Genomic DNA, 25,205 nt, shown 5'->3' with positions numbered 1-25,205 from the left:
TGAAGTACAAGGAGAAAAGCAACCTACGCACAGGCAGAACATGCAAACTTCACACAGAAAGGCCGCAGGTGGCCCCCAGATTCAAACCAGAACGCGTGAGGTGACAGTTTTTACCTTTGCACTACAGTGCTGCATGGTTGGCCATTTGGAACAACTATAAACATGTGCCGCATGAATCACCATAATGGTGGCCGTGTGGATGCTGTCAGCCCTTGTTTAAGGCCTGTCAGCACTAGTTTAAAAAGAATCTAAAATAAACTGAGATACTCTAGCTGCGTATGATGCACATGTGAATTAGACCCTCACGTCCCTCTTCGGTTGCCTGGTTTATCTTATCTTCGGTGTGAATGCAATGCAGCTCTGTGATCTCAGATTTTTATATTGCTTGTGATGTTATCCAAAAATCCAGCACAGTTTCTCTTTTCAATCAAACCTGCTGCTTCTGAATGAAGTGTCAGGTTAGGCTGAACATATTTAAGTATTGTGTCCTAGCCTTTTATGGTAATTAGCCAATGCTACACATAAAAATCTCCTCAGAATGTTATAATCTTGTTCATATCTATTCCTCAATATGACTGCACTCATTCAGACTCCATGTAAAAAGTAACATTGCTTTGATGCCGATGTTGTGACTTTTACAGAAGATTGAGCAGAAGATTTTTTCAGAGGCGATACTGGCACTTTAAACTGCTGTCAGATACACTGGAAGGACTTACGGGTGGCTGGCTTGTTGCAGTTGTGTCCATGTCTAAAGTACTGAGGGTTCTCCACTACAGGAATACGAGTCATCCCTATGACAACCGCATCAGGACTCGCATCCAGAGTACAGGGGGTAATAATCCCGTGGTTGACATGGTGAAGAGGGCTAGCAGAGTCTTCCTCACCACTGATTACAGCTACTGGTCCTGGGAAGAGACAAAAGAAAAACTTACTTCCAAAACACATTTTTTTTAAACTGTGAATATACTTGGTGAGACACAAATACAATTTCCTAAGGTATTCTATTTAAAAATAAATAAATAAATAATAATAATAATAATTCTGGGTGGAGACTGAGTTGCTGCAGTTGTTGTTTCTTAGATATGGTAATGAAGTACACAGTATGCATGTACAGTAAATTATCCTTTACTAGAGTCACAGTTATAAAGTAACATTTTCAAAGTGGGAGGTTTGTTTTTATGTCCAGGCACAGCCAGGGAAAATAAGAGCAGTTGCAGTAAACATGACTTCATATTTTTATTGGCATGTACCCACAATTACCCCAGTGTGGAGCAGCGACATAGATACAAACAAATTAGAGTTGTTTTTTCTAACTAATTCAAAACAAAATAAATGAACAGAAAAAAAAATCTATTTATGTTTTGTTATAGAGAAATGGTTTATACCCAGTATATACTCCAAATGACTAACGCTAGATAAGAAGCAATTCTGACATTTAGACAGCTGGAAATGGGTAAAAACTAAATTGTTTGGGGATTTGTTTAAATTTTAGTTAAGGGCTCAAATGAAAAAATCTTCTGTAATGAGAAAAAGAAACTCAGTTTATTTATTCCTCCTTCAAAAATTAGCTTACCTGTTTAACTTACATATAAAACAGGTGCGTTTTGCTGCTGCTAGCATATATGTCAAAATCCAGTTTTGGATTTTCAGCTGGTCACTCATATCCATCATTGGAAAACTATCAATTCAACATTAATTGATCAAAATCTGCCCAAAACACACATTTACAGTGTTTTTTAAATAGTTGATGTGTAGACTTCACGTTTTCTAACCAGCATTTTATCCTTACATCCAAAGCTCAACAGCAACACTTCCTACACATCTCAGCATCTCACAGCTCTCAGACTAGAACACTGACGGCATTTATCTCCCAACCTGAAAACTTTCTCTCTCAGTGACAGGTAACAGGTTCATGCCTGCAAAGATAACCTACAGATGTCAGATCTTCAGCATTTCACCCCACACATGTCCTCTCTTGCAATATATTTGGGATTTTTTTTTTTCTTTTACTTCCTGGGCCATCTCAGCGATCTTATTTAGATGTGCTCAGAAAACTTTCCACTTCCAGGAGGGGAAAAAAAAAAGTTTCTATATAGAGTTGAGAGATGAAAAATAAATTGGATGAAAACGTGACCCCTGAAATAGTGTCGTGTAGGTTCTCAGACGACTGGACTTCTTTCTTTCTTGAAGACATTTCACTTCACATCCAGTGACTTATCTAAGTCCAGAACCCTTCAGTTCAAGCATTTATGGTGACCCCTGAAAAAGACTGTGTGCAGTCGCAGTCATTTTGTGTTGTGCATTCAAATGTAAAATGAGCCATTTTGACAATAGCACTATAAAAACGTGTGTCTGAAATGCATAACATAGTACAGAGTACAGGGTTTTGTTGGTGATTTATGGGCAATCCAAAGACACAAAGGACTTAATATCCAAAAACTAAATATTAGCCTGTTATGGCAGGCCTGGATGGGTTTCAATCACGGTTGAATACCCAAAACTAACATGTTCGAATTTCTTTTTAGATGTTGCACAAAGACCAACATGACCTCCAACAGGAGGAATGATACTGCCAATGTAGATGGGTTAAAGCAGCGGTCCCCAACCTTTTTTGCACCATGGACCGGTTTATGCCCGACAATATTTTCACGGACCGGTCTTTAAGATGTTGCGGATAAATACCACAAAAAAAACCCAGTACCGGTACCGATAAAAAAAAAAAAAAAGATTTATTCATAACTCACAGGAAAAGACCCAGGGACACAGAGTTAACGATAAAAAAATAACGATAAAGACCATGAAAATCATAATTTTCACACCTGAGTCTCAACTCTCGCGGCCCGGTGCCAAACAACTCATGGACCGGCCCGGGGGTTTGGGACTGCTGGGTTCAAGTGTGAAGCCAAAGACAATCAAAGCCAGCCACCTCTTTAGTTTCCATATTCTTTTAGATTTTCTAAGTGATCTTCTAAGTGATATGAAACACATTGAAAAGACAGCAAACATGAGGTAATGTCCAGCAACATTTTATGTATAATGCATCTCAGTATCACAGAGTCATGTGAACTGTTCTTTTCAGTGGTTTGGGTGCTAGAAAAAAATGGAGCTAAGAAAATTATTTAAAAAAAACTCAGAGTTTTTCCTCCCAAACATCTTCAGTTCAAAATTATTGAGATCTATTATCATATTTAAGAGGACAACAATTTCTTTTTAGAGTCTGTGATTTGTGGCTAAGCATAACCATTAATTAATGCTATTGAATTAGAGGACATTGTATGAAACTATTATATTTGCTAGTAAACAAAAGGTTTGGCAGTAACATATTTGCAACTTTTCAAATTTGTGAATATTTCCCTGTGGATGCAGTTATGTTTCCTTTAAAATATAATTGCAGTTTAGTTGAATGTGAAAGAAAGTTGAAGAAAAGTCAAAGCCGTGGAACATGATGCACAACATATCCCTCACTGACTTCTGTCATACTGACCGTGTGAAGATTTTTGATAAATGGAGACAGAAAATGCATAAAAAAGAAAGAAAGAAATGACTATCAACACAGGTAGTGCCCGACTACCGACGCCATCTGAATTTAGAATTTATGTTGTCATACAACACACTCCTGTCAATACCAAGCATAATTTCCTTTCTTTAATCAAAATTCATAGAAAGACTCTGACATGATTTACTGTAAGCCAATGTGATGCAGTTTGCTGTTCTATCACTGCTATGCCGAAAGCAATGCGGAGCTCTGACAACTGCAATCTTCAGTGGGGAATGAGGAAAGGAGGAGGGAGGGAATGAAGGGAGCGAAGGAAACAGTGAGTGGAAATAAAGTCAACAGCAGCTGATTCAGAGAAGCGGTGACAGTGAATCTGTTTACACTCCATGTTGAGTCTTTTGCTCACCTTGACAACACTGTAAATAGTAATCAAGACCCAGGCATATCAAATTATAGACCCTGAGTGGAAGGAAGATGGGGTTGAGGTGGCATGTGATGAAGTGACACATGCGAGCAACAATTTATTCACAACATTTATTCTCATTGCAGAGATTTCATACCTGAGTGCCTGCTTTATTACAGAGATGTGCACAGCAGAGCACAGGTCTTCGCCAGCAACTACCCACCCAACCACTGGGAACAGGTGGCACACTAAATCTCAGTTGATACCTCTGACCCTCTGTTACACGGCACAGGCACAAAGATATATGTGCAGTATACCGCTTTAAACATCACTACACTTGAAATAAAATCATTACCTAGAAAATCGTTATGATTCATGTTTAAATCTTTAAAAATGAAAGAAGATGCCTCAAAAGGATCCCTGGATTATGTTCTGCTTTTTAATACAATATGAAATGGAATGAAAACCCATCTGATCAGAGTCTGGTGCCAGATCGATGAGGCCTCGGGGAAAGCCTGGCCTCAGTCCAAACCACAGTGCTTCAAACTACACAGAAACCTCCCCCTTGATTTCTTGCTAGATGAAGGTTTTCTGAGGAGTGAGGGGGAAATTGGACTTCTTGACTTGAGAACACCCTAAAAATTGCATTTATGTTACCTGAGTGATGAAAAGGCCCAACGGCATCCGAGAGGGGTTTTATCATCTGAGACGTTGCCTGTGCACAGAATGGAATTCGGCACTGGACATCTTCCCCTGAAATGTCTATCTGAGAGCAAGGTTCCTCTCTATTAAACCAACTTTGATTTATTCAGGAGAACTGGAAAATGAAATGAGCCAACTTTCAGCTATTTTTTCCCATTCTTTTGCATGTCTCATCTTTTTCGCAGTATCTCACTGGCTCTGAAGGTCAGATTTTCAGGCCCTGTTCCTCAAGTTAATGCAATCATTTGTCTGTGTGTATCTCAAGCCTGAAATTAGTGGGATACTTGTATCAGTTTAAAGATGTAAAATATAGGTAGATGAGAAAATAAATGACCACTCTGTTTCAGTTAGTGTGGTAATTATGATGCAGCAGTATGAGCTTTTTCTCTCCAGCTGAATGTTACAACTCAATGCCTGTAATTTTTGTGCAGTCATGACTAGAGTAACTAGAGCTTGAAAGATGAGGATCCTGCTTCTCTGGTCCTGTTATGGTTGTTGTGCAGATCATAGACAGTATAAAAGGTGGACATAGCTGGTTTCTGAAATCTTGTTTTTGAAGCCTTTGATGGGATGTGTGGAACTGTAAAACCAATGACTTTACCATGTTTAATCATCCAGTTTGAAACATTGGATATATGGATGGATTCATGTTAGCACAGTACTACATAGCTGTGCGCTGTGTTAATTTCACAGGACAGTATTGTCTTGTATAGAAAATGGGAAATTCTGAACTTATTCAAAATAACGTCTGCATATTTTGTCGTAAATGACATGTTACACTGACACATTGTTAGGGAGGGAGACAGAACAAAAGAGACAGCATGGAAAGGAGCTGGAATTAATATTAACTAATGATTAACTGCAGATTGGCGTATAAACACATTACGAGTACAAAAAAAAGTGAGTGACTTGGGAACAACAGAAAGTCTACGACATTCAGTAACTTCAAGAGAGCCGGGTCCAGAGTAAAACCAGAGTTAAACTATTCTCAACTGACTACAGCGCCTACCAGTGAAATCGCACAATAACATAATTACTGACATACAACCAGGTTGTAAATACATTAGGGAATTAACTAACAAACTGGGGCCTGTAATTGTTAAATAACCCAAATACAGCACATGGAAACAGTAGTAACTAGTTGTAAACAAATATGCAAATCTTATCAGGTTGATGTCAGTGTAGAAAAAACACAACAGTTCTCAAGGAAAAACGCAAAAGAATCCAGAAACAGGCAGGGAACACATGCAGTGGATAAACAGATGCTAAGACAAAAGGGAAGGACTGGACAATATATACACAAGGATAATCAGGGAAGTGGAAACAGGCGGGAAACGAGACATGACCGAACATAATCAGGGTAATCATACTGTTATGATTCAGTGTTGTAATTGTTTGATTTATGTGTGACTCCTCCCACCAGAGGTTGGCTGTGTTTTGTTTTTTTCTCTTCTCTCTCAGGTGTGGACACCTGGGTGTGTCTTATTGAAGTCCTGTGCCTGCTGAGTAGTTGGGTGGAATTCATTCATGTTCTGGGATTGGATACTTGGTTGATTACCCCAGTACTTAACCACCAGATGACAACCACCTGGTCCCTTCTCCACCACCCCACAGATAGCCTGTGTTTTCCGATTGTTGTTACTTAGAGTGTTTTTGCCTAAAAACTTAGTTAAATGGCCTGTATTGTAGTCAGCCTGGAATCCAGAGCCACACCACTGTGCCAGCCTCTCTCTTCACATGTTGCCTCCCTTGAGATTCCTGACACCCCTCCCCCACCCATCACCTTCACTCAATACCAGGTTGAGATGCAAATGAGGAGACTTCACTCAGGCAAGTCTGCTGGACCAGATGGAGTGAGTCCCCTCGTCCTCAAGACCTGTGCCCCCCAGCTGAGTGGAGTCTTTCATAAACTGTTTATGCTGAGTCTGAGTCTGCAGAGGGTCCCAGTGATGTGGAAGACATCATGCCTCGTCCCTGTACCAAAGACGCCACGTCCCAGTGGCCCCCAGGATTACAGGCCCGTGGCACTGACCTCCCACATCATGAAGACCCTGGAAAGGCTCATCCTGGACCAGCTGCGACCCATTGTAAGACCACATCTGGATCCCCTTCAGTTCGCTTATCAGCCTCGTCTCGGAACTGAGGACGCCATCATCTACCTGCTCAATCGTGTCTACACCCATCTGGACCAGCCGGCGAGCACTGTGAGGGTCATGTTTTTTGACTTTTCCAGTGCTTTCAACACCATCAGGCCGACCCTCCTGGGTGATAAGTTAGCAGCGATGCAGGTGGATGCTTCTCTGGTGTCCTGGATTGTTGATTACCTGACAGGAAGACCACAATATGTACGTCTCCCACAGTGTGTGTCTGACAAGGTGATCAGCAACACAGGGGCACCACAGGGGACTGTCCTCTCCCCCTTCCTCTTCACCCTCTACACCACAGACTTCAGCCACTGCACAGAGACCTGCCATCTTCAGAAGTTTTCTGATGACTCTGCGGTGGTTGGATGCATCAGCAGGGATGATGAGACAGAGTACCGGGCTGTGGTCGACTCCTTTGTCACGTGGTGTGAGCAGAATCATCTGCAGCTCAACGTGGCAAAGACCAAGGAACTGATCGTGGACTTCAGGAAGACCAGGAAACACTTGACCCCTGTTTCAATCCAGGGGGTCAGTGTTGACATTGTGGAGGACTATAAATACCTTGGAGTACACATTGACAATAAACTGGACTGGGCTAAAAACACCACAGCACTTTACAGGAAGGGCCAGAGTCGTCTCTATTTTTTGAGGCGACTGAGGTCCTTCAACATATGCCAGAAAATGCTGAGGATTTTCTATGAGTCTGTTGTGGCCAGTGCGATCCTCTATGCTGTTGCATGCTGGGGGAGCAGGCTGAGGGTCGCAGATGCCAACAGACTTAATAAACTAATCCGTAAGGCCAGTAATGTTGTGGGGATGGAGCTTGACACCCTCAAGGTGGTGTCGGAGAGGCGGATGCTGTCCAAGATAAAGACAATGTTGGATAACACCTCCCACCCACTCCATGACATGCTGGTCAGTCACAGGAGCACGTTCAGTGAGAGACTGAGATTACCGAAAAGCACCACTGAACGACACAGGAAATCATTCCTGCCTGTGGCCATCTCCCTGTACAACGCATCCACTTAACACACTGTTTGCTGCTACAGCTACACATGTTTCTTTTCCAACTATTTATTTATGAGTGAAGTATGTATGTGTATATATGTATATATTGTACTATTCTTAGTTAGTGTATTGTCTGTCTTGTCTTAATGTTGGTTTAAAATGGAGCACTGTAACAAAAAATAATTTCCCCCAGGGATTAATAAAGTATTCTGATTCTGATTCTGTATTTATATAGCGCTTTACTAGTCCCTAAGGACCCCAAAGCGCTTTACATATCCAGTCATCCACCCATTCACACACACATTCACACACACACTGGTGATGGCAAGCTACATTGTAGCCACAGCCACCCTGGCGCCAGTGTCCGGCAGCCTATTTAGTTAATATTGTCCAGTTAACTAAAAAGCAGCCTGGTAGTGGTGAGAAGCCTTTTCTGTTGATTCAGTTTTCTCCTGTTTTTCACTTTAGGTAAGCGAATTGTCTGTCGGTTGTTTTGGTTTTTTTTGTATTAGGAAGTGTGGGGACCGTTAGGGAGTTTTGTTTGTTATTTTGGCATTGCTCACTGCTGACGTAAATAAATGGCTGCTTAGCAATTTTGTGTTTTCTGTTTAGCTCTTTCTTGGGTGGTGCGTGAGTGGAGGCCAAGTTTCTTGTTGCGTTCAATGCACTCCTAGACCAAGAACGCAACAATACACTGAAGTAAAGCTGAAGATAAGACACAACAAACACAAAATAAAAATTAAAACAGGAAGTAAAAGTAACTAAACACAAGAGGAAAAAAAAAAACTAAATAGAAGGAATTAGATATAAATAATGTACCGTAAATGCTATATAGAAACTTCATTTCAGAAGTGCCATAAATGGAAATCAAAATCTAAACTGAAAGCTTAACTTAAAACATATAAACTAAGGATTAAAAACAGTAGCACAACAAAACTCAAGACCTAACAGGAATATCCAATACTGATGACAAAGGTGTGTACTCTATTACTGTTCTATTCTACTGCAAGCAGAAATAGCTGTCCTGGGTTTTTTACCTGTACCACCTCCTTGAAAAAGAGTAACATAAAATATTTTGCTTCTGTAAACCTTCCAAAAACCAAAGCATAATAAAATGTTAGGATGGATTTTGTTACCTCTGGCCAGAGCCGAGCTAACTTGTTCCTTATGCTCACAGGCTTTATGCTAAGCTAAAAAAATAATTTAAAAAAATACAGTGGAACTCCGACTTATGAAATTAATTCGTTCCCGAGGGTCTTTCGTAAGTCGAAAATTCTGGTAAGTCGAAGCACCCATCGCTCCTTTTGAGTAAACGATAGGCTATAGGCTAATTGCTAACTGCAACAACAATACGTCGTTCAAGTGGAACAGCGAAGCGCAAGTACAAAAGCCAAGGGGTTGTCACATGATTCAGAAGGCATTCTGGGCATTCTGGGCACAGCCAATCAGAGCCAGCGGATTTCGTTACGCGGGCATTTTGCCGTAACACGGGCAGAAATATTGCCGTTGGGTGCCTTCGTAACTTGAATTTTTCATTAAATGGGGTATTGGTAAGTCGGGGTTCCACTGTAATAGTGATTTGAGATTTACTGCATCAACTTGAGAGCACTGATGTGTTTATTCCCTTCAAGAAGATCTCGCAAGAACGAAAATAATTAAGTGTAAGATGTTTAAGAATGTATAAAACTTATCTGTAAAAAAATAAATTACCATCGATAGCTCATATTTATATACACATATATGTGGTGAGTTATGTTCATATGTGGTGAGTTAGTAATGAGGATACTTTCCAAAACCATGCAGTTGTTCTCTTCGCTATATTTGCGCACAGTTTTTCAAGGTTTTTTTTTTCTCAACGAGCTCAGAGAACTTCCCTCTGTCTCTTCCTCCTTTTCATGTATTCCCAGACTGACTCTATGATGATGAGATCAGGGCTCTGCGGGGAACACACCATCTGTTGCAGGACTTTTTGCTCTTCTTGTCTCTGAAGATAGTTCCTTATGACCGATGAGAAATCGTGAAATTTTCACGATGGAGAAGAATCTAAGACTTGCAAATCACTCTATAGCTATGGAGCCTCTGACACACAAGTCGGCAAGAATGCAACTGATCATCAAAGGACCTGGTACTGGTGGCAAAAAAAATCCTTGTTCAGAGTAACAGATATCAGTTTGTCACGGGACTCCTTCTGGAAAAGTCTTAGATCACTGTGGCATGCCGCGGTTTGAAGATTAGATAAAACTCATTGCTCACATCCTTCGAGCTTTTTCCAGCCAATATGTTTCTCCAGCCAATATCCTTCTCTTTTCTCTAAAATGTGTCCCTGCAGAAGACATGTCACTCAGGTCTACATTACTCAATGTTCCTTCGCAGTAACATCCCACAATCCCAGCTTGTGGCGGTACAGCAGATGTTTTATGTTCACGTGCGGTTTGCAGGTACATTAGCTAATTCAGTCAAATCAATTGATCAAGTGTGACATTTGCATCATCTGTTTCTCAGAGTTTAGAAGCCAATCTGATTTACTCTACTCGAGCAGAGACAGCACAGCCTAGTCCTCCTGGGTTTTGAAATGGAGTCGTAAATTAAGGCATTGTCCAAGTGCTGGGCGTCAGCGATGAATCAAAATCATACTCGCACCTTTGAACTTGTAAATGTTCAAACACAAGTCGGCTTCCATCTCCAGGCTTTTGTCACCTTGCAAGAATAATCACACTGAACCCCAACCTTTTTTAACACGACCAAAAAAGATCGCTGATGGTGTGAAAGCTTTTTCGTTCCACCTCATGGCCTTATGAAGCCTCACAAACTCGTATCCACACATTTAGCAGGGCAGAGGTTGGGTACAAGGGGGAGCCATTCAGTCATTACATATATGCTAGTGAGCAACAGCTACAGGGAAAGAAATGTATAGCCACCTAATGGCAAAAAATAACAGCTGTTCCTCGCTGTGCTGTGTGTTTGTGTGGGGTTTTTTTTTTTTTTTGAGTGGTTTATCACATAAATAAAGTTAGAAGATTAAAACAGTAGGTCGCCAGAAAACATGACTAAAATCGATAAATAAAAATTTTGTCACAGTCCTGGGTCTGCGACCCAGTGTTTTGTGATTTTGCCTGTGTGTTTCCTGTTTTACCTTGATAGTTGTGGTCCTTTACTCCCTGTGTCTCGCTATGTCAGATTTATCTGAGCCGTGTCTCCCTCCTGTTGTGCATCCCCCCTCGTTACCTGTTGTGTATTTATAGCGTGTGTTGTCATTTGCTCTTCATCGGTGCGTCTGCTTGTCATCCCCAGTGTAACCTCTGCTCTCCGCTCCTCGCATTTCCAGGGTTAGGGTTAGGGTTTCTTCTTCTAGTTTCTTGTTTCAGGTTTGTGTTATTTTACGCTTAGTTTTCCCAGTTTAGGTTTTGGCTCGTTTTCTCTGCTCCAGCTGTTGATTTTTTTGTTCAGCCATAAATAAAGGCTCTCTTTCTGTTATCCTCCACCTTCCTCTCCGTTTGCCTGCATTTGGGTCGACTCCTCACGCTCTCCCCACGATTCGCCTTTGCAAATCGTGACAAAGTTGAACCCACATCATGGACGTTATCTAAATGTTTTTTAGTAAGAGAAACTTTTTGTTCAAGATAATTTTCTGTTATCTCTTTATATATTATAATAAAGCAAAACAAACAAAAGATTCTCAACAGAAAACATCATTTGTGATTATAACTTATGATGTTACACTTTCATTTCTTTACCCAGCAGAGCTATTTGACTTTAACTTACCTTTTACTTTCCAAAAACCATGCTCTGAAAGCTTTTTCAGAATACTGAACAATAATGTAAAAACACATATTTGGCTTGGACTGTCACTGAGACTGTGTAGCTGAAATTACAACAGGAAAAATGAGTTCACAAGTACTCATCCAGCTTCTTTTCTTTGTCATATTAGCAAATACTCTAGATTAAAATTTTTTGTTTCATCATGTTTCCATCAGATTGGCAAAAACATGTTTGTTTTCTTCCATTTCCTCAAAAATACTTAATTCACTCTGAGCTGAGAAAATTCAGGAGGAGGAGAGATATTCTTCCAACAGAAAAAAGCCTTGCTCTTACCCACAGCGGTGTGAAGTCTGTTCAGAGTATTGAGCGGAAAAATATGTGTGACATTTTGCTGGATTCAAAGGAAAATATGAAGCCCCAACCACACGCTATACAAATCACAGCTGCATACAAGAAAAACACTCTTGGCAAAAGTATCAGAATTAAAAATGATATTTCTCCCCTTACCTGTAACCTTTTTAAAATTTGTTAAAAAATAAAATAAAATCGTACAATTCTTAAATCCAATGAAAACACAAGGGCAACAACAATAACAAGCTCTGTCTGTAATTTAGCAATCACTTAATGTAGCTCCTCTGTCTGTGTCACAAAATCCAAAATCTAAAAACACACCAACCTTTGCACAGGTCGATATGCTCCATCACTACTATGGACACACACAGTAATGATAAGTCCATCCCACATACACTGTTCTGTGGCCTGTAATGCTAAAACAACCTATTTGTATTAATCAGTAGCTGAAAATAATTAATTCCAGTCACTTTTGCTACAGCGTAGGGCCGTTCTATTGTTGACAATGACTTTTAAAACAATTAACAATTAATCAACATTAGGGACCGAATTTTAAAAAAGATTGCTTCTTCAGGTGCAACAAGTGCATTTAGGCGAGAGTGATGTAGACTGGGGAGAGACCTCAGACAGTAGTGAGACAAACACACCGCTGGTAGTGGCGTTTTCAGGGGGTTTAAATGTAAAATGCCACCAGCCTTATCCTTTAAACTACTGTTGTTATTTGCTTTTTACCTGTGCACAGAAGGCTTGGCTGCTAGTGTGTCTCTGTACTCAACTTGTCCACAGTGACCAGGTTGGTACCATCCTCCCCTCTGGTGTCTTAAGATGTCATTAACATGTCAACCTCCTATTAATCCTTTTCTTTCTCCCCTGTCTGATCTAGTCTTTAAAACATCCTCTGAGTTTTTGCTGGTTTTACCTTCTCAGTGCTTTTATTCCACTTGCAACTTGTGATTTCACTCTGTGTTTAATGTAGCAATTATTTCTGCAAATATACCAGACCAGAGTAAAAACCAGCAGGAGGGGTATGTCTGGAGCCCCACTTCCCCATTTGTTTGTGTCTCTGTTTCCCTAAAAACAAAAGTGAGAGCTGAAGGTGATTCTCAGGACAAGCAAAAAAAAAAAAAAAAAGGCAGCAGGTGACTCTGCGGGGTTTTCCCTGTGGTGGGGAATAAATTGTGCAGAGTGTGATTGCTTCCGTTCCACCTCCTTGTGGTAATTATCGCACAGATTCCTTTCAAAGGTAGTTAATTAGGACTGGAATTAACTTGAGGACATGTAAAATGAACAAGAGAACACAGGAAGGATAACTTACTGAGGCAAGGGTTCGCTTTTAGTTAACAATGGATTTGAAGCAAATTAAATACATACGTGGGAAGGGTTGAAAAGTGTGAAATCAAGGCAAACTTGTGAGTTTGCAGGACATAAATATTGGCTGCCATGGTGCTCAAAGCTTTTTTTTCATGAATCCATCAAAGCTGGTCATTTGCTATTCAGCACTATGACTATACGGCAGGTTAATTTTCTGATATATTGCTCTCAGTACAACCAGCAAATGTCTTAACACATTCTTAATTACAGCGTCTAAGTGGACTCAGTGTAAGCCAAACAGGACTACCACCGGCTACTGTTATGATGTTGCAGCTGCTGGCTTAGTATCAGCCAAATGAGGAAATCACTACACAGTGAGTGTAGCATAAGATTTACGAAAAGGTCAGTTAATCGCCAAATGTCACCAATGTGTGAAGAAGCCTTGCAGTTATGTGCAAAACTCAAATGACAACTCCCCTTGCTGCACTGAAGAAGACATTTAAATAGCTCTTCTGACAAACAGCCTCAACCTGCTCACTCAGCCTCCCACTCAAGCATGGTGGGCACGTGACAGCCGTACAGCGGAGACAAACTCGGGGTAACCCCATTTCTCACAAAGTAGCAGCCTCCATAGTAGGAAAAGCACTGCTTCTTCAGCTGATGGTGACCAGCTGTGGCCGAGCGCTAGGACGCTGAAATTTATGGGCTACCGACAATTTACAGTCACCTCACACAGCTCGACGTACTCTCTCTTTATTGTGGTATAAACAACGGCAAACGCTGAGGGGAAGGACGTCTGAGTCGAGACAGAAATAAACACTCATTGGAAATCTGCTGTAAACCTATCAGTCATCGCATCTGAAGCCACTCGTACGCATGTCCTCTGGAATCAATCGGTCTACACCACACCAAACATTATCTGCAATGACACAGCAGTGAAGCAATTACAGTTTGTGTTGCTGTATATATGTGGTCTTGATGCTCAGAATGATAATAAAAGAAAACACTGAGATTGCTATACTGACTCTGTTCCCACAGTGCACTATCAGCTTTTATATCTTTGACAACACATTACCCTGTAAGCTCCCTGAAGACAGACAAAGCAATTTTGCACAAGTCTGAAAAGTGATGGAAAATGACATCATCCAGTAACCGAGCTGTCCAGAGTCTGTTTCATTGATTTATGACCATGACAGAGGCTGGATCTTTACCATAACCCCGGACCTACATTTTAGTACACGTTATGCACCCAAAATCAAATTGAAAACCAAACATGCTGTAATCTGGGGAGATATTCAGAGCCACTCAGTGTGGGGTTGCATTCTTCTCTCATTGCAATGTAATCAGAAAGAAATGAAAAGCTTCTGGTGGCATTGTTACAGAGACCAGTTTGCATCATAAACTCGGCAGTAAAGTAAAGGCAACAGCACACACATACAGTACAAACATATGCAGAGCAGCAACCCGGCACTAGATGGATATATTTCTTGTCGTGGCAATAGAATATAAAACGATTCTCCGGCGTTGAGCATCTGGCAGAGTTTGCATGTAAATCACAAACGAGATGGAAAGCCACATTCAGCTACTGCGGGCCACAAAACTGCTTGATGATAGTGTACATCAGTGCTGTTGGTGCAGCCTCTGCATGCAAATGTCGCTCTATAGCTAACAAGTGTTTCAGGGGTGAAGGGATTAGCGCAGAGGTAAATTATTAGTTTCAGGGGCTGACAGGATTATGATTTCTTTACTCTGTTAAATGTGGGGAAATGTAGTGAAAACTTGGCTAGCGGTTTTCTTAGCAGACATACAGAAATAAAAGTAAATGAATCAGTTCAAATGCAGTATTGAACCAAAATGATTTCTGATTTATTGATATTTATAACTGCATAGGTAGCAAGACTGTGCTCCCAAGAGGAAAAAAAACTGCCTGAAACATGGAACATGAACAGTTCACTGCACATACACTGTAGACAGTACAATGTAGTAGAAACGTGTGTATATCTGAGTACGGTAGCTGAAACGGTAGCTAGAAGTCTCAGGACACCACCCAGCAAATTGAACAAAAAAAAAAAGAAAAAGAAAAAAGAATAACAGTGTACAGTGTAATGCTGTTTTTCCCCTCAGTGGTGTGTTGTAAGGCAAATCTAGGTGTGCTGTGGGATCAACAATACATCATTATAACTGCATAAAATAATGACAGATTTACTATTATTTTACTATTCCACAAAACCCCAAAACAAAAACAGAAGCAAACAAACAAAAGAAAACCAACTTTCGTTCTTGGGTTCTTAAAAAAGTTTTATTTAAGTTTTTATTACTTTCAGTTTTATTTGTTTTTATTATACTTTGGGAGCATTTGTCAAGGCAAAATGTAGGAACTTCAAAAGAAATATGAAAGGACAAATAGACAACTTACAGCATGCACCAAAGTGTCTTCAGGCTGGTTTTGTTGGCATTTTTTAACACATAGTTTTAGTTTTTAGTTTAGTTAAGTATAATAGTCTGCTTTGGAGGTATTTGTTTCTCACTAGAAAAAGAAAAATCTTCTGCGACACTTGCACAGCTGCCATGTGGTGGATGTTATTTCAGTATGACACATCAAAGGCCCCCAATGATAGCAAGGAGGCTAACAAAATTTCAGAGGGTGGAAAACAGATCACTATCTAGAGAGGAGAAAACCAAATAATCGCTAGTGTGACCCACAAGCTAAAGAAGGAATGGGAAAACAAATATCCGCATAAAAATGAGTCATCTGGACTGTGGGAAAATATCTGATAAGGTTATGGCAACAAGTCATATGCTAGCGGAGTTTACTTCAGAGCACAAAATTGCAAGTATCATAGGTCAGAATTGCTTTCATCTGACAATACAATCAACAGAAGGATTGGTGCTTTGTCAGATGGCAGATAGCCTTTTTATTTTATGCAGATATGAATAGATGTGCACCTTAACCACAAAAGGTTTGAAAACCACTGCCCTATCATACCTGATACTACAGGTTGATGACATTTCTACAAATGGTGTACTGCTCTATGCAGCCTTGCAAACACACTGTTTAGTTTGTTTTTCATTTTAATGCACCATCATAAAAATGCTGAGAATTGTGAATATCAGTTTAAGTGAATGTTTGAAATAGGTGACATCATCCTCTGGGGCACAGGGATTTAAGTATACTGGCTTCTAAGCAATCAAACAGGTAGTAGTTGTTGTTGGCGATGAGGCGACCCCATGATGGTGGACCAGACTCATGCTTGACATCTCTACAACACTGAGGTACAGGACGCATTGTGCCTAAACCATTTACCACCTTAGTTTACTGTCTTCTTGTGCTAACATTTAACTAAACACAAAGTTCAACAGAAGTTAATTTGAATGATATGAATGGTTTATATCCTGCATTCATACTGCTTTTTCCCCACAACCATTCTGCAGCTTCCTCTTTCTTTTTTCAAAAGCAAACAGAAAATACAAAATGTAACATTTTTGCCCGACTGCAGCAAATAAAACCTTAAGGCTGCTGAACTGTAGCGACTGAAAAAACATCACTATTTGTACTTCACTCTGACTTATTACTTATTATTAATATTTGTCTTGATACATTTTGGTTTTGGTGAAATACTAATTCAATCTTGTGTATGATGTATCATGCCAATTCATGTTAAAAAATTATTTTAAATTAAAATAAAATGATTGTCAGGACTATAAATGTGATGAGAAGTCGAGGGTACAGTAAGTACTCGGGCCAATAAGATATTATTTAGAAATGTAAACCTTGTTATGAAGTGAAGCAGATTAGAAAAACAAATGAGGACAAGTTAAACTCTTTAGGGATTTATCCACTGAGGAACAGTGGCTTGGAAAAAATAAAGTCAGGGGTTCTCCAAAGTTGAGGACATTCATCCTCAGAGAATTGTCTCCATTAAATAGCTGCTCACATATTTCACGACAGACAAAGACATTTTAGACCTTGATGCTGAACAGAACAACGTGGCACAAGCTTAGAAAAGCACCAAAAGGTTTTTCCAGCTGGTTAAGGTAATGAAGCAAACGCTCTAACAGCAGTTTAAAATTAATTGGAAGCAGCACATTAAGGTCATTGTTAACCACACTTTCTGCACTTTGTGGCATCAGACCCCATTTCTCTAGCATTTACCCAAACTTCTTTATACACATTTAATCAAATCCCTATCCTACTAAGAAATATCAGTCAAGTGTCAATATTCTCTGTTTTTCTCTCCACCCGCCCTTCCTCTCATGCACTCGCTGCTCTTTGTTTTCTTTACACAATTTTCCTGATTACTTTCTCTGCACTCAATAGCCTGTTGTCAGGATGTTAAACATGTTGCCGAAGTTTATCTGTGCAACCATAGGAATACTGATAAGGACATAGAATGCCTTCAGAATGACAGCCAAAGCAATAGATCAAAACCTAAATTCCTCTATCAGCATGTTTTACCCGAGCAACTGCTGTTTCATCATAACTTAAAAGCAGTTTTTAAAAAGACTCACATCATTTATTTCCTCTCTCTCTCCCTCTCTGTCTGTCCCTGCCTCTTTTTTCCTTGTTCATGGTTCTAGTCTCAGGGGTCTTGATTCCTGCCTCGGTTCTTTCACAACTGCATCCCTCCAATGGAGGGTTCAGGACCAAACAGATTTGTTAGCCCGGGAGGTGAAGGCATAGGAGAAGGAGGAGGAAGAGGAGGAGGAGGCAGGGAAGTGTGTTTATGTGCACAGTGGGGAAGGGAGGGGAGTCATTCTAATCGCAAATCTAACCATGACACATGAATGCAAATCAACCTTCACACTTCCCCCACCCATTCCCCTCCATTCCTGAAAAGTGACTGCATCAATTCATTATGAAAGAAATGTAAGGCTGTCTGCGGTATGTTTTCTATCCACATAAATAAGTTACCATTGTAAAGGTACATCACATCACAAAGTGCTGATACTGAACACACAATACTTTGACTTAACACTGGCCACAATGCTTTAACACTGAAGTCCTCTTACTCATTTCAATAGATACAATCTGCTGTTGTAACGAGGGCACCAGTGATGATGGGGTCCAGAAAAGGTAACACAAGATCATCCAGGAAAATGCTCAAATAACATCAACATTTGGGTTTCATACATTTTCCCAGTCTCCTGTGTTTAGGTCCTCTCTCCTGAGAAATAACACATAACCTTTGTTTATAAGGATGACCTCCTAATGACCTAAAACTTACTGAAAGGACAAAGTCGGGGGCTTTCTTTCATTGCTTTTCTTCAAAAAACTGAACATTGCTTAAATGTTGGAAAAGACTTAGAAATGGGTTAATACAAATGCAAGTTTTTTTCCTTGGAAAAATCAGACAAGAAATAAATAGAAACCTTTATGAATGTCGGACCTTGATATCTTACTTACATTTTTCTACATAGCTACATGAAGGGCACGGTACTTGTTGCACTGGCACTGAACATTGGCATTGGACAAATATGGATAACTGTGCTGAAGTGTTTTATTACATTATGAGGCCCGGTGTGCTGTACAGTGATGTATGACAGGAAGAGGTGACTTCCAACTTCTTTTCACCGCTGCAAGGGCATTGCTTTTTATAATAGCAGGATGTATTTATACCCTGGCAGTATTTTACTTTAGTCCTCCTTCCTCAGCAGCAAACATGACGCACTGAAGGGAGGTCCTGTCAGTCACAAATGTATAGACAGATGGGTAAATATATCAAAGGATTGATGGTAATATGTCCATTACTCTGAGAATAATCTTGCGCTCTTGTTTCACCTTGGTCTCCATCCGTTACAGCTCTACTGTACCTGTGACATATACTACTCTCTACAGCCTGGTTGCTTCATGCTGAGGCCCAACAGTAGGCGAACAAGCAGGCTCTTTAATATTTCAGTCAGACTCCCAGCAGACTGATAGCTTACAGGGGCAGCCATGCAGGGCGCATAGCCAAGGTTAGCTGTAACATCAACCTCCCTACATTTGAACCTGAACGCTGTACTACTGCATACACAGAAAGGAGAGCTGTACTTCACAATTTCCTTAGTTCAGGTCAGAGTTCCACATCACATAATGCTTCAAATTTAATATGAGGCTGGCAAATCCTGAATTAAGTACTCTGTGTGGTTCTTAGCTTTTTTTATGTTAAGAGTTTTCTAAGCTGTTAAATTAAGCCGAAACGCATCAGTTTCTGTTTGATATTACGGCATGTGTGACACGCTGCAATTAAAATGATTACATTAAATATTCCTTTAGGAGAAGTTTTTAAGTCAAAGGAAGGAAACTCACTGTCATTACACCGATTTCAGTCCTAGTTTGACTAGTAAACTAAAACTGACTTTATTTTGAGTATGACTAAATAAAGTGTTCATTTGGTCTAATAAAAATAATTTGGTTTAATACAAATATGACTTCTTTCAGTTAAAAATATGGTTTCAATTCTAATGTTATTCATGTTTAACGCTTCACTTTTGTATCACTCATGTTTTGTTTTTGTTTTTCTGGCAGTGCGCCTTCTACCCTGGAAGAAAGATGACAGTAATAATGTCCATCGAATATTTAACATTCCTAAAATGACACAATAACTTCTGTAGATTAATTACTAGTGTATATATTATTAATACTAATAAAATTAAATGACCAAAATCTAAAAGTGTTACACTTTTTCAACAAAATACTAAATATCAAGTTTTCATTGCGGAAATATTATAAATAAGACTTTGTAGTGTCACAGGGTTGCTTAGGCAGAAAGTGGGCAACAAGCTACACATAGACACTTTGTTCCCCCATAAATTCTCTTTAAACTCTTTAAAGTGATTGCGTTGACTGTCGCTCCCCACACAGATGCTTCATCTGGTCCAAACATACAGCAGGAGATGCTACGCTAGAGCATATAGGCATTTCAAACAAAACAAACATCAAAACCTCTCCGAGGGCAACTGCTGCGGGAGACATGTTGTGAAACGGAACACATCATTACCCACAGCGAGCTGTCAATCATTGTCATGTGCATAAAGATGAAGTTGCCATATTTAACTTTCCCTGTTGCCCGCATTAACACATGTCAGAGGAAACACAGACGACCATGGACTTGGGCACCAACAGGGTCTTATTATCAGATTTTTATTCACATAAATCAATCTAGTAAAACCTATTTTGAGAGGATCCTTTGGAGATAAACTAGGATCCGTTAAAGGAACCTAAGAAAGACAAACTTGAAGCTCCAAATCAAGATGTGAGCGGGAAAAAAAGAAGAAATAAAATGTAGGTCGCCTAATCTGACTCACTGTGACTGGGGGGTACATAGAACAAGAAAGAGAAGCAAATCAACTAATACAGCCAATTAAACCTCCTCCACCCCCACTCCACCCTTCTTTAGCGCACACTTCAAAGTGCTGCCATCAGCGGATGGCAATAAAGTGAATGAGCTGGCTGTAAATGGACTTGGATGCTGAGGCAGGGGACTGTCAAACGATGCTCATCACATAGAGACAACAGTGTTGCCATGTTATAAGAGCGAAATGGGTGTCCCACACCTTCATGCAGAAGGAACAAACCCCACTGAGTCTGGAAACATAATACAGCACAAAAGAGAGCAGCCGGTTATTGAGTGAAGGGACATTTCTTTTGATTGCCGGTTGGTTGTGTCTGAGGAAAGCAGAGCTACATTATTAACGCTCCGTGTCAGTATGTCCTAAAAGACACAGCCATCTTTTAGCAGGAGCTCTGAAATGACACCCCCTCTTGACGACCAGCCCAATGTCTAAATCTGACAAAATACAGAGTCGGAGTGTTTTTGTGAAATGGAGGATAGGCTCGCTGTAAGCCGAGTACAGCCGTCTCCACGGGGGATGGGCAGGAGAAGAGATTTTTATTTTCCAGCTCCAGGTAACGCTGTTTGAAAGAGCAGAATTGGGGCGTCTCATTACACAAAATACATTTCACACAGATCCCTTCCTTTACATAAAACCCTCAAGTTTTCTGCCCCTCTTCTTCTTTTTTCCTCCCTCTGTCCTTTCAGAAATTCTCCTCCCTCTCTCTGGCTTTCTCTGTTTCCCTTCCAGAGCCCAGCTGTTTTGCGTCCTGCTGGGCATTCGCAATGGGACAATTTCCACACAGATCTGAGCGCCATTTAAATAAACATCAACAGAAGATGTCAGAGGGAGACTGTGAATAACACCAGGGGCTTATCCACTTCCACCAGCTTTAAAGAGGGAAGAGGAGCCATCCAGTTCCTTCATTTCTGTCTGTCTGCATGCTGTTTGAAATAATCAGCAACCGGCCATTGCTGCTTTGGCTTTGGCTGCGTCCACTTTATGTAAGCCAGAAAGGCCAGGACTCAGCTCCTGGTAGGGCTGGCTCCCTGCTTTCCTGGAAAGGTTTCTCATATAGACATTTTTTCTGTTCCCTTGCATTATCAGTGCTGTGCTTGATTCTTGGTTAATTGTGATTCCAAAAGGCTTTTCAACAGGAAAGTGAAGCGCTTAGACGCATTATGTGTGAGGATGCTATATCCCTCGAACAAACAAAGCATCTAGAGTTGCCTATGGCTCTACTTTGAAATAATGCAAGAAACAAACAACTGTGACAGAAGGATGGTTCCTGTGGATCATCATTTTTTAAGATTATGTGTATAAATATAAAAATAATTGCTTTTTCTCACAGCCTTTCCAATTGCAATCAGAAGCATCAGCTGCAATCTGCAGACCTTGACACAGCCCGAGCTAACTCTTCTTCACAGACCTCTATCTCTGCTGCCTTCTCTCTTCTTTTGTATTTGCATTGCTAAGCTGTTGGCAGCGCTTGTCATTTTGTTTCATAAGTGATAGCAATTACTATTCCAGCACCCAGGATCAAAGAGACACCAAAAGGAGGTTTTTAGACAGTAGAAAACACCAAACACTGTTCCCCCTCTTCTGTTTACACTGATAGAGGCTGAGGCCTCGGAGGCTGACTGAATGTGAGTGACAGAATGGGAATACACCTCCTGTTTTAATCCCGGAGAAGGGGGAAAGACAAAGGGAAGGAGGAGAGGAAGGAAAAGGAGATATTTCCACAATAAAAGGCAAACTGTACCATTAAACAGAAACCTCCCTCCTGCTTACACTGGATTAGTCAAATTACTGATTGTTTTCCAGCTCTGAAAAAGGTGGATGCATTGAACTGAATCATAGTAACACTACTCGTAGTGAGACGGCGGGGGGTTCAGTTCAAATAATTGGAGATTCATTTTAGCAAAACAAAGAAGGATGAACAATGTAGCTTGTCTAGGTTGTCTGCATTGCATGTCTTCACTACCCAGTGCACATTTCTTCATATCTGGAGTGACAGTATAGACTATTCAAAGGAGCTTGCAAAGAAAAGTGTCTGGACTTCTTTAAGTTGCTTGAAGACGTTTCACCTCTCATCCGAGAAGCTTCTTCAGTTCTAAGGTCAAATGGTGGGGAGTCCCAGATATAAACCTAGTGGGAGTTTCCCCCCACAGAGGGACAAAAGGACCCCCTGATGATCCTCTAATCGCCTGAGCCAAGGTGTGAAACTGGATGTGGGTCCCAATCAGCCAGGGTTTCGGATGAGCTCGTTGTGAAACCTGGCCCCACCTTATCATGCGAATTCCTGAGGTCAGATGGCCCAGGATGTAAGTGGGCGTTAAGGCGTCTGGGGAGGGAACTCAAAACTGGATTATAGATGGAATGGGATACTCCCACTAAGTTTAAATCTGGGACTCCCCACCATTTGACCTTAGAACTGAAGAAGCTTCTCGGATGAGAGGTGAAACGTCTTCAAGCAACTTAAAGAAGTCCAGACGCTTTTCTTTGCAAGCTCCTTTGACTACGATGACCTGGATGACTGAGAACCTTCACAGACAATATAGACTATTCCAGCACTACTAAATTTAGTAAAGAGCAGACTGCCTCCCTAAAAGATTGTGTAATCACATAACAATTCTGTTGTGGGTTCAACTTGGCCAGTTTTGCAAACTTGATATCACATTCTCTTGTTGGAGATTTAATCATGCTTAATAACCAATTTGCGAAACCTGAGCCAAACAATCCTGTTTTTGTATTTTACTCAATTAAATAAATGGAGCACACCTGCAGGCTGTAGGTAATAATTAGTTCACAGTTATAAATAAATAAACAAACATTTTCACATTCTATAAATCAACTCACCGAGTGTGAACCAGCTACTTTATGGGCAAATTCTTCTGAACGTGATCACTTTATAAGCTCTTGTGTAAAGTCATGTTGAACTGTTAACTGCTAAGAATTAGTATTGATGTCTAGTATCTCAGCTAGCTTTGTGAATATTGCTTTTTTTCCGCTGCACACAGTCTTTTAATTTAAACTGACAAGAAGTGTGTTTAAATAAAATAAAAAAAGTCCAACTTGAGATGTTTTCAGCGTAGGAGTTGAAACATATTAGTGCGACTCTAAAAGAGGGCATCGGCTAATAGTCTGAAATGTAAATTAAAATGTTGTTGCCCTGGTCACGATACTTGTACTGTGGGATTAATCTGCAGTGTAGTGACAAGCCCAGCTGAACAATGTGCAATGCCTCCCCTCTACTCCCTGGACAATTCTCCCTGACACGCAGAGGACAGCTTCCTGGCCCTCTTCCTCTCACTGTAATGGAGGTCGGATGCTGCTTTTCCGCATTTCTGCCCACATTAGCATCTCTAGTTAATTGGCACCATTTGCTCAATGGCATCGCTTGAGTTTGTAAATTACTTTTACAATTGTCGCTAATTATCAAGCTCGATGAGTGGAATTGGCGCGATTGGTCCCCAGTGGAGCAGAAACACAACAGGCGGAGGAAGGATTAAGACTCTGGGGGCAACAAGAGGAGCTGGCTAGCTGAGAAATACGGTAGCGCTACATGCTAATCAACAGAGGATTACATACAGATGGTGCTACTGTAGCGCTGCCTCTCTGGGCCACATGCTAGATGAACTACTGATGCACCTTGGCTGTGTCCTCAAGAAACCATATAAATTCTCATTAGTTTTTTTTTTTTCATTTAATTTATGTGGAATTGTTTGCAGAGTATCTGGCAACAAATAATACAGAAATAAGTGAGCCGACCAAGTTTGTCTAATCTACCTTAACATGAAACTATAGCCTGCAGAATATTTGATAACTTGCTCTGTCACTCTGGATTCAAACAGCCTGTCAAGCTGCACAAACATTGACATCAGTTGAAGATTTTGCACTTGTTGTAAGATAGACGTAAGCAGAAGCAGCTTATATCACTTAGCTTTAAAACTACCGGCCACAACTGTGGGTTTTACACAAGACTGAGACATCAGCAGTAGGTTAGCATGGAAGGTAAGAATATGACATGAATAGATCATTTTTGCGTTGTGATGCAAATATCTCATAAACTGAGGGTACACAAAGGTAAACAACAGTTACAAATACTGTATCAAACTAAAGAAAACACAAGCTTTATAAAACAGAACAAAACCTAGTCCAGTCCACTTATATTATATTTTCTCTTTTTCAGACTATTTTCCACAAACTTTAGAAATGGTTGTTTGGAAAGATCTGCTGTTGAACTGCTGAAGTAGATCAGCAGTTTCTGAATTACTCACAGCAGCCCATCTTTGACCAACATCTATGCCATGTCCAAAATCATTTAAATCTTTTTTTCCACGTTCTGATTCTTGGTGTGAACTACAGCAGGTCATCTTTATCTCGTCTTCATGACTAAATGCAAATATTTCTGTGATCTCTTTCTGCGTTCGTATAGATTGGTTTCAAAAATGTTGTGGATTCCAAGTTAATTAATGATGCTGGACATGGGTTTAGAACTACAAGCCTTTCCATCAGTGTAAACTGCCCAGATGGTAAACAAACAAACAAACAAACAAAAAAAACCTAGTCAAAACTAAACAAAACATCAAAACAAAATCCCCAACCAACCAAACAAACAAAAAAATGACATAATTAAATAAACGTATCACATGTGTGTGGCTTACAAAAACACACACAGATTAGTTATGTTGTCTTCTTTGTATTTCCAAACTGC

At 40.3% G+C, this 25,205-nt stretch overlaps 1 protein-coding gene across 2 annotated transcripts in view; it reads right to left on the bottom strand.

Annotated features, from left to right (window-relative positions):
* Positions 1-25,205, bottom strand: part of ntrk3b (neurotrophic tyrosine kinase, receptor, type 3b) — a 219,926-nt gene that overhangs the window by 53,583 nt on the left and 141,138 nt on the right. For both annotated transcript variants that reach the window (XM_040011809.1, XM_040011810.1), the window contains one exon: positions 717-905. In XM_040011809.1, the coding sequence (XP_039867743.1) occupies positions 717-905 (189 nt within the window). The remainder of the gene's footprint in view (positions 1-716; positions 906-25,205) is intronic.

This window comes from Simochromis diagramma, unplaced genomic scaffold (assembly GCF_900408965.1).
Source record: "Simochromis diagramma unplaced genomic scaffold, fSimDia1.1 OVJJ01000603.1, whole genome shotgun sequence".
NCBI lineage: Eukaryota > Metazoa > Chordata > Actinopteri > Cichliformes > Cichlidae > Simochromis > Simochromis diagramma.
The sequence above is the reverse complement of the archived record's forward strand: the minus strand, read 5'-3'. Positions and strand labels throughout refer to the sequence as shown.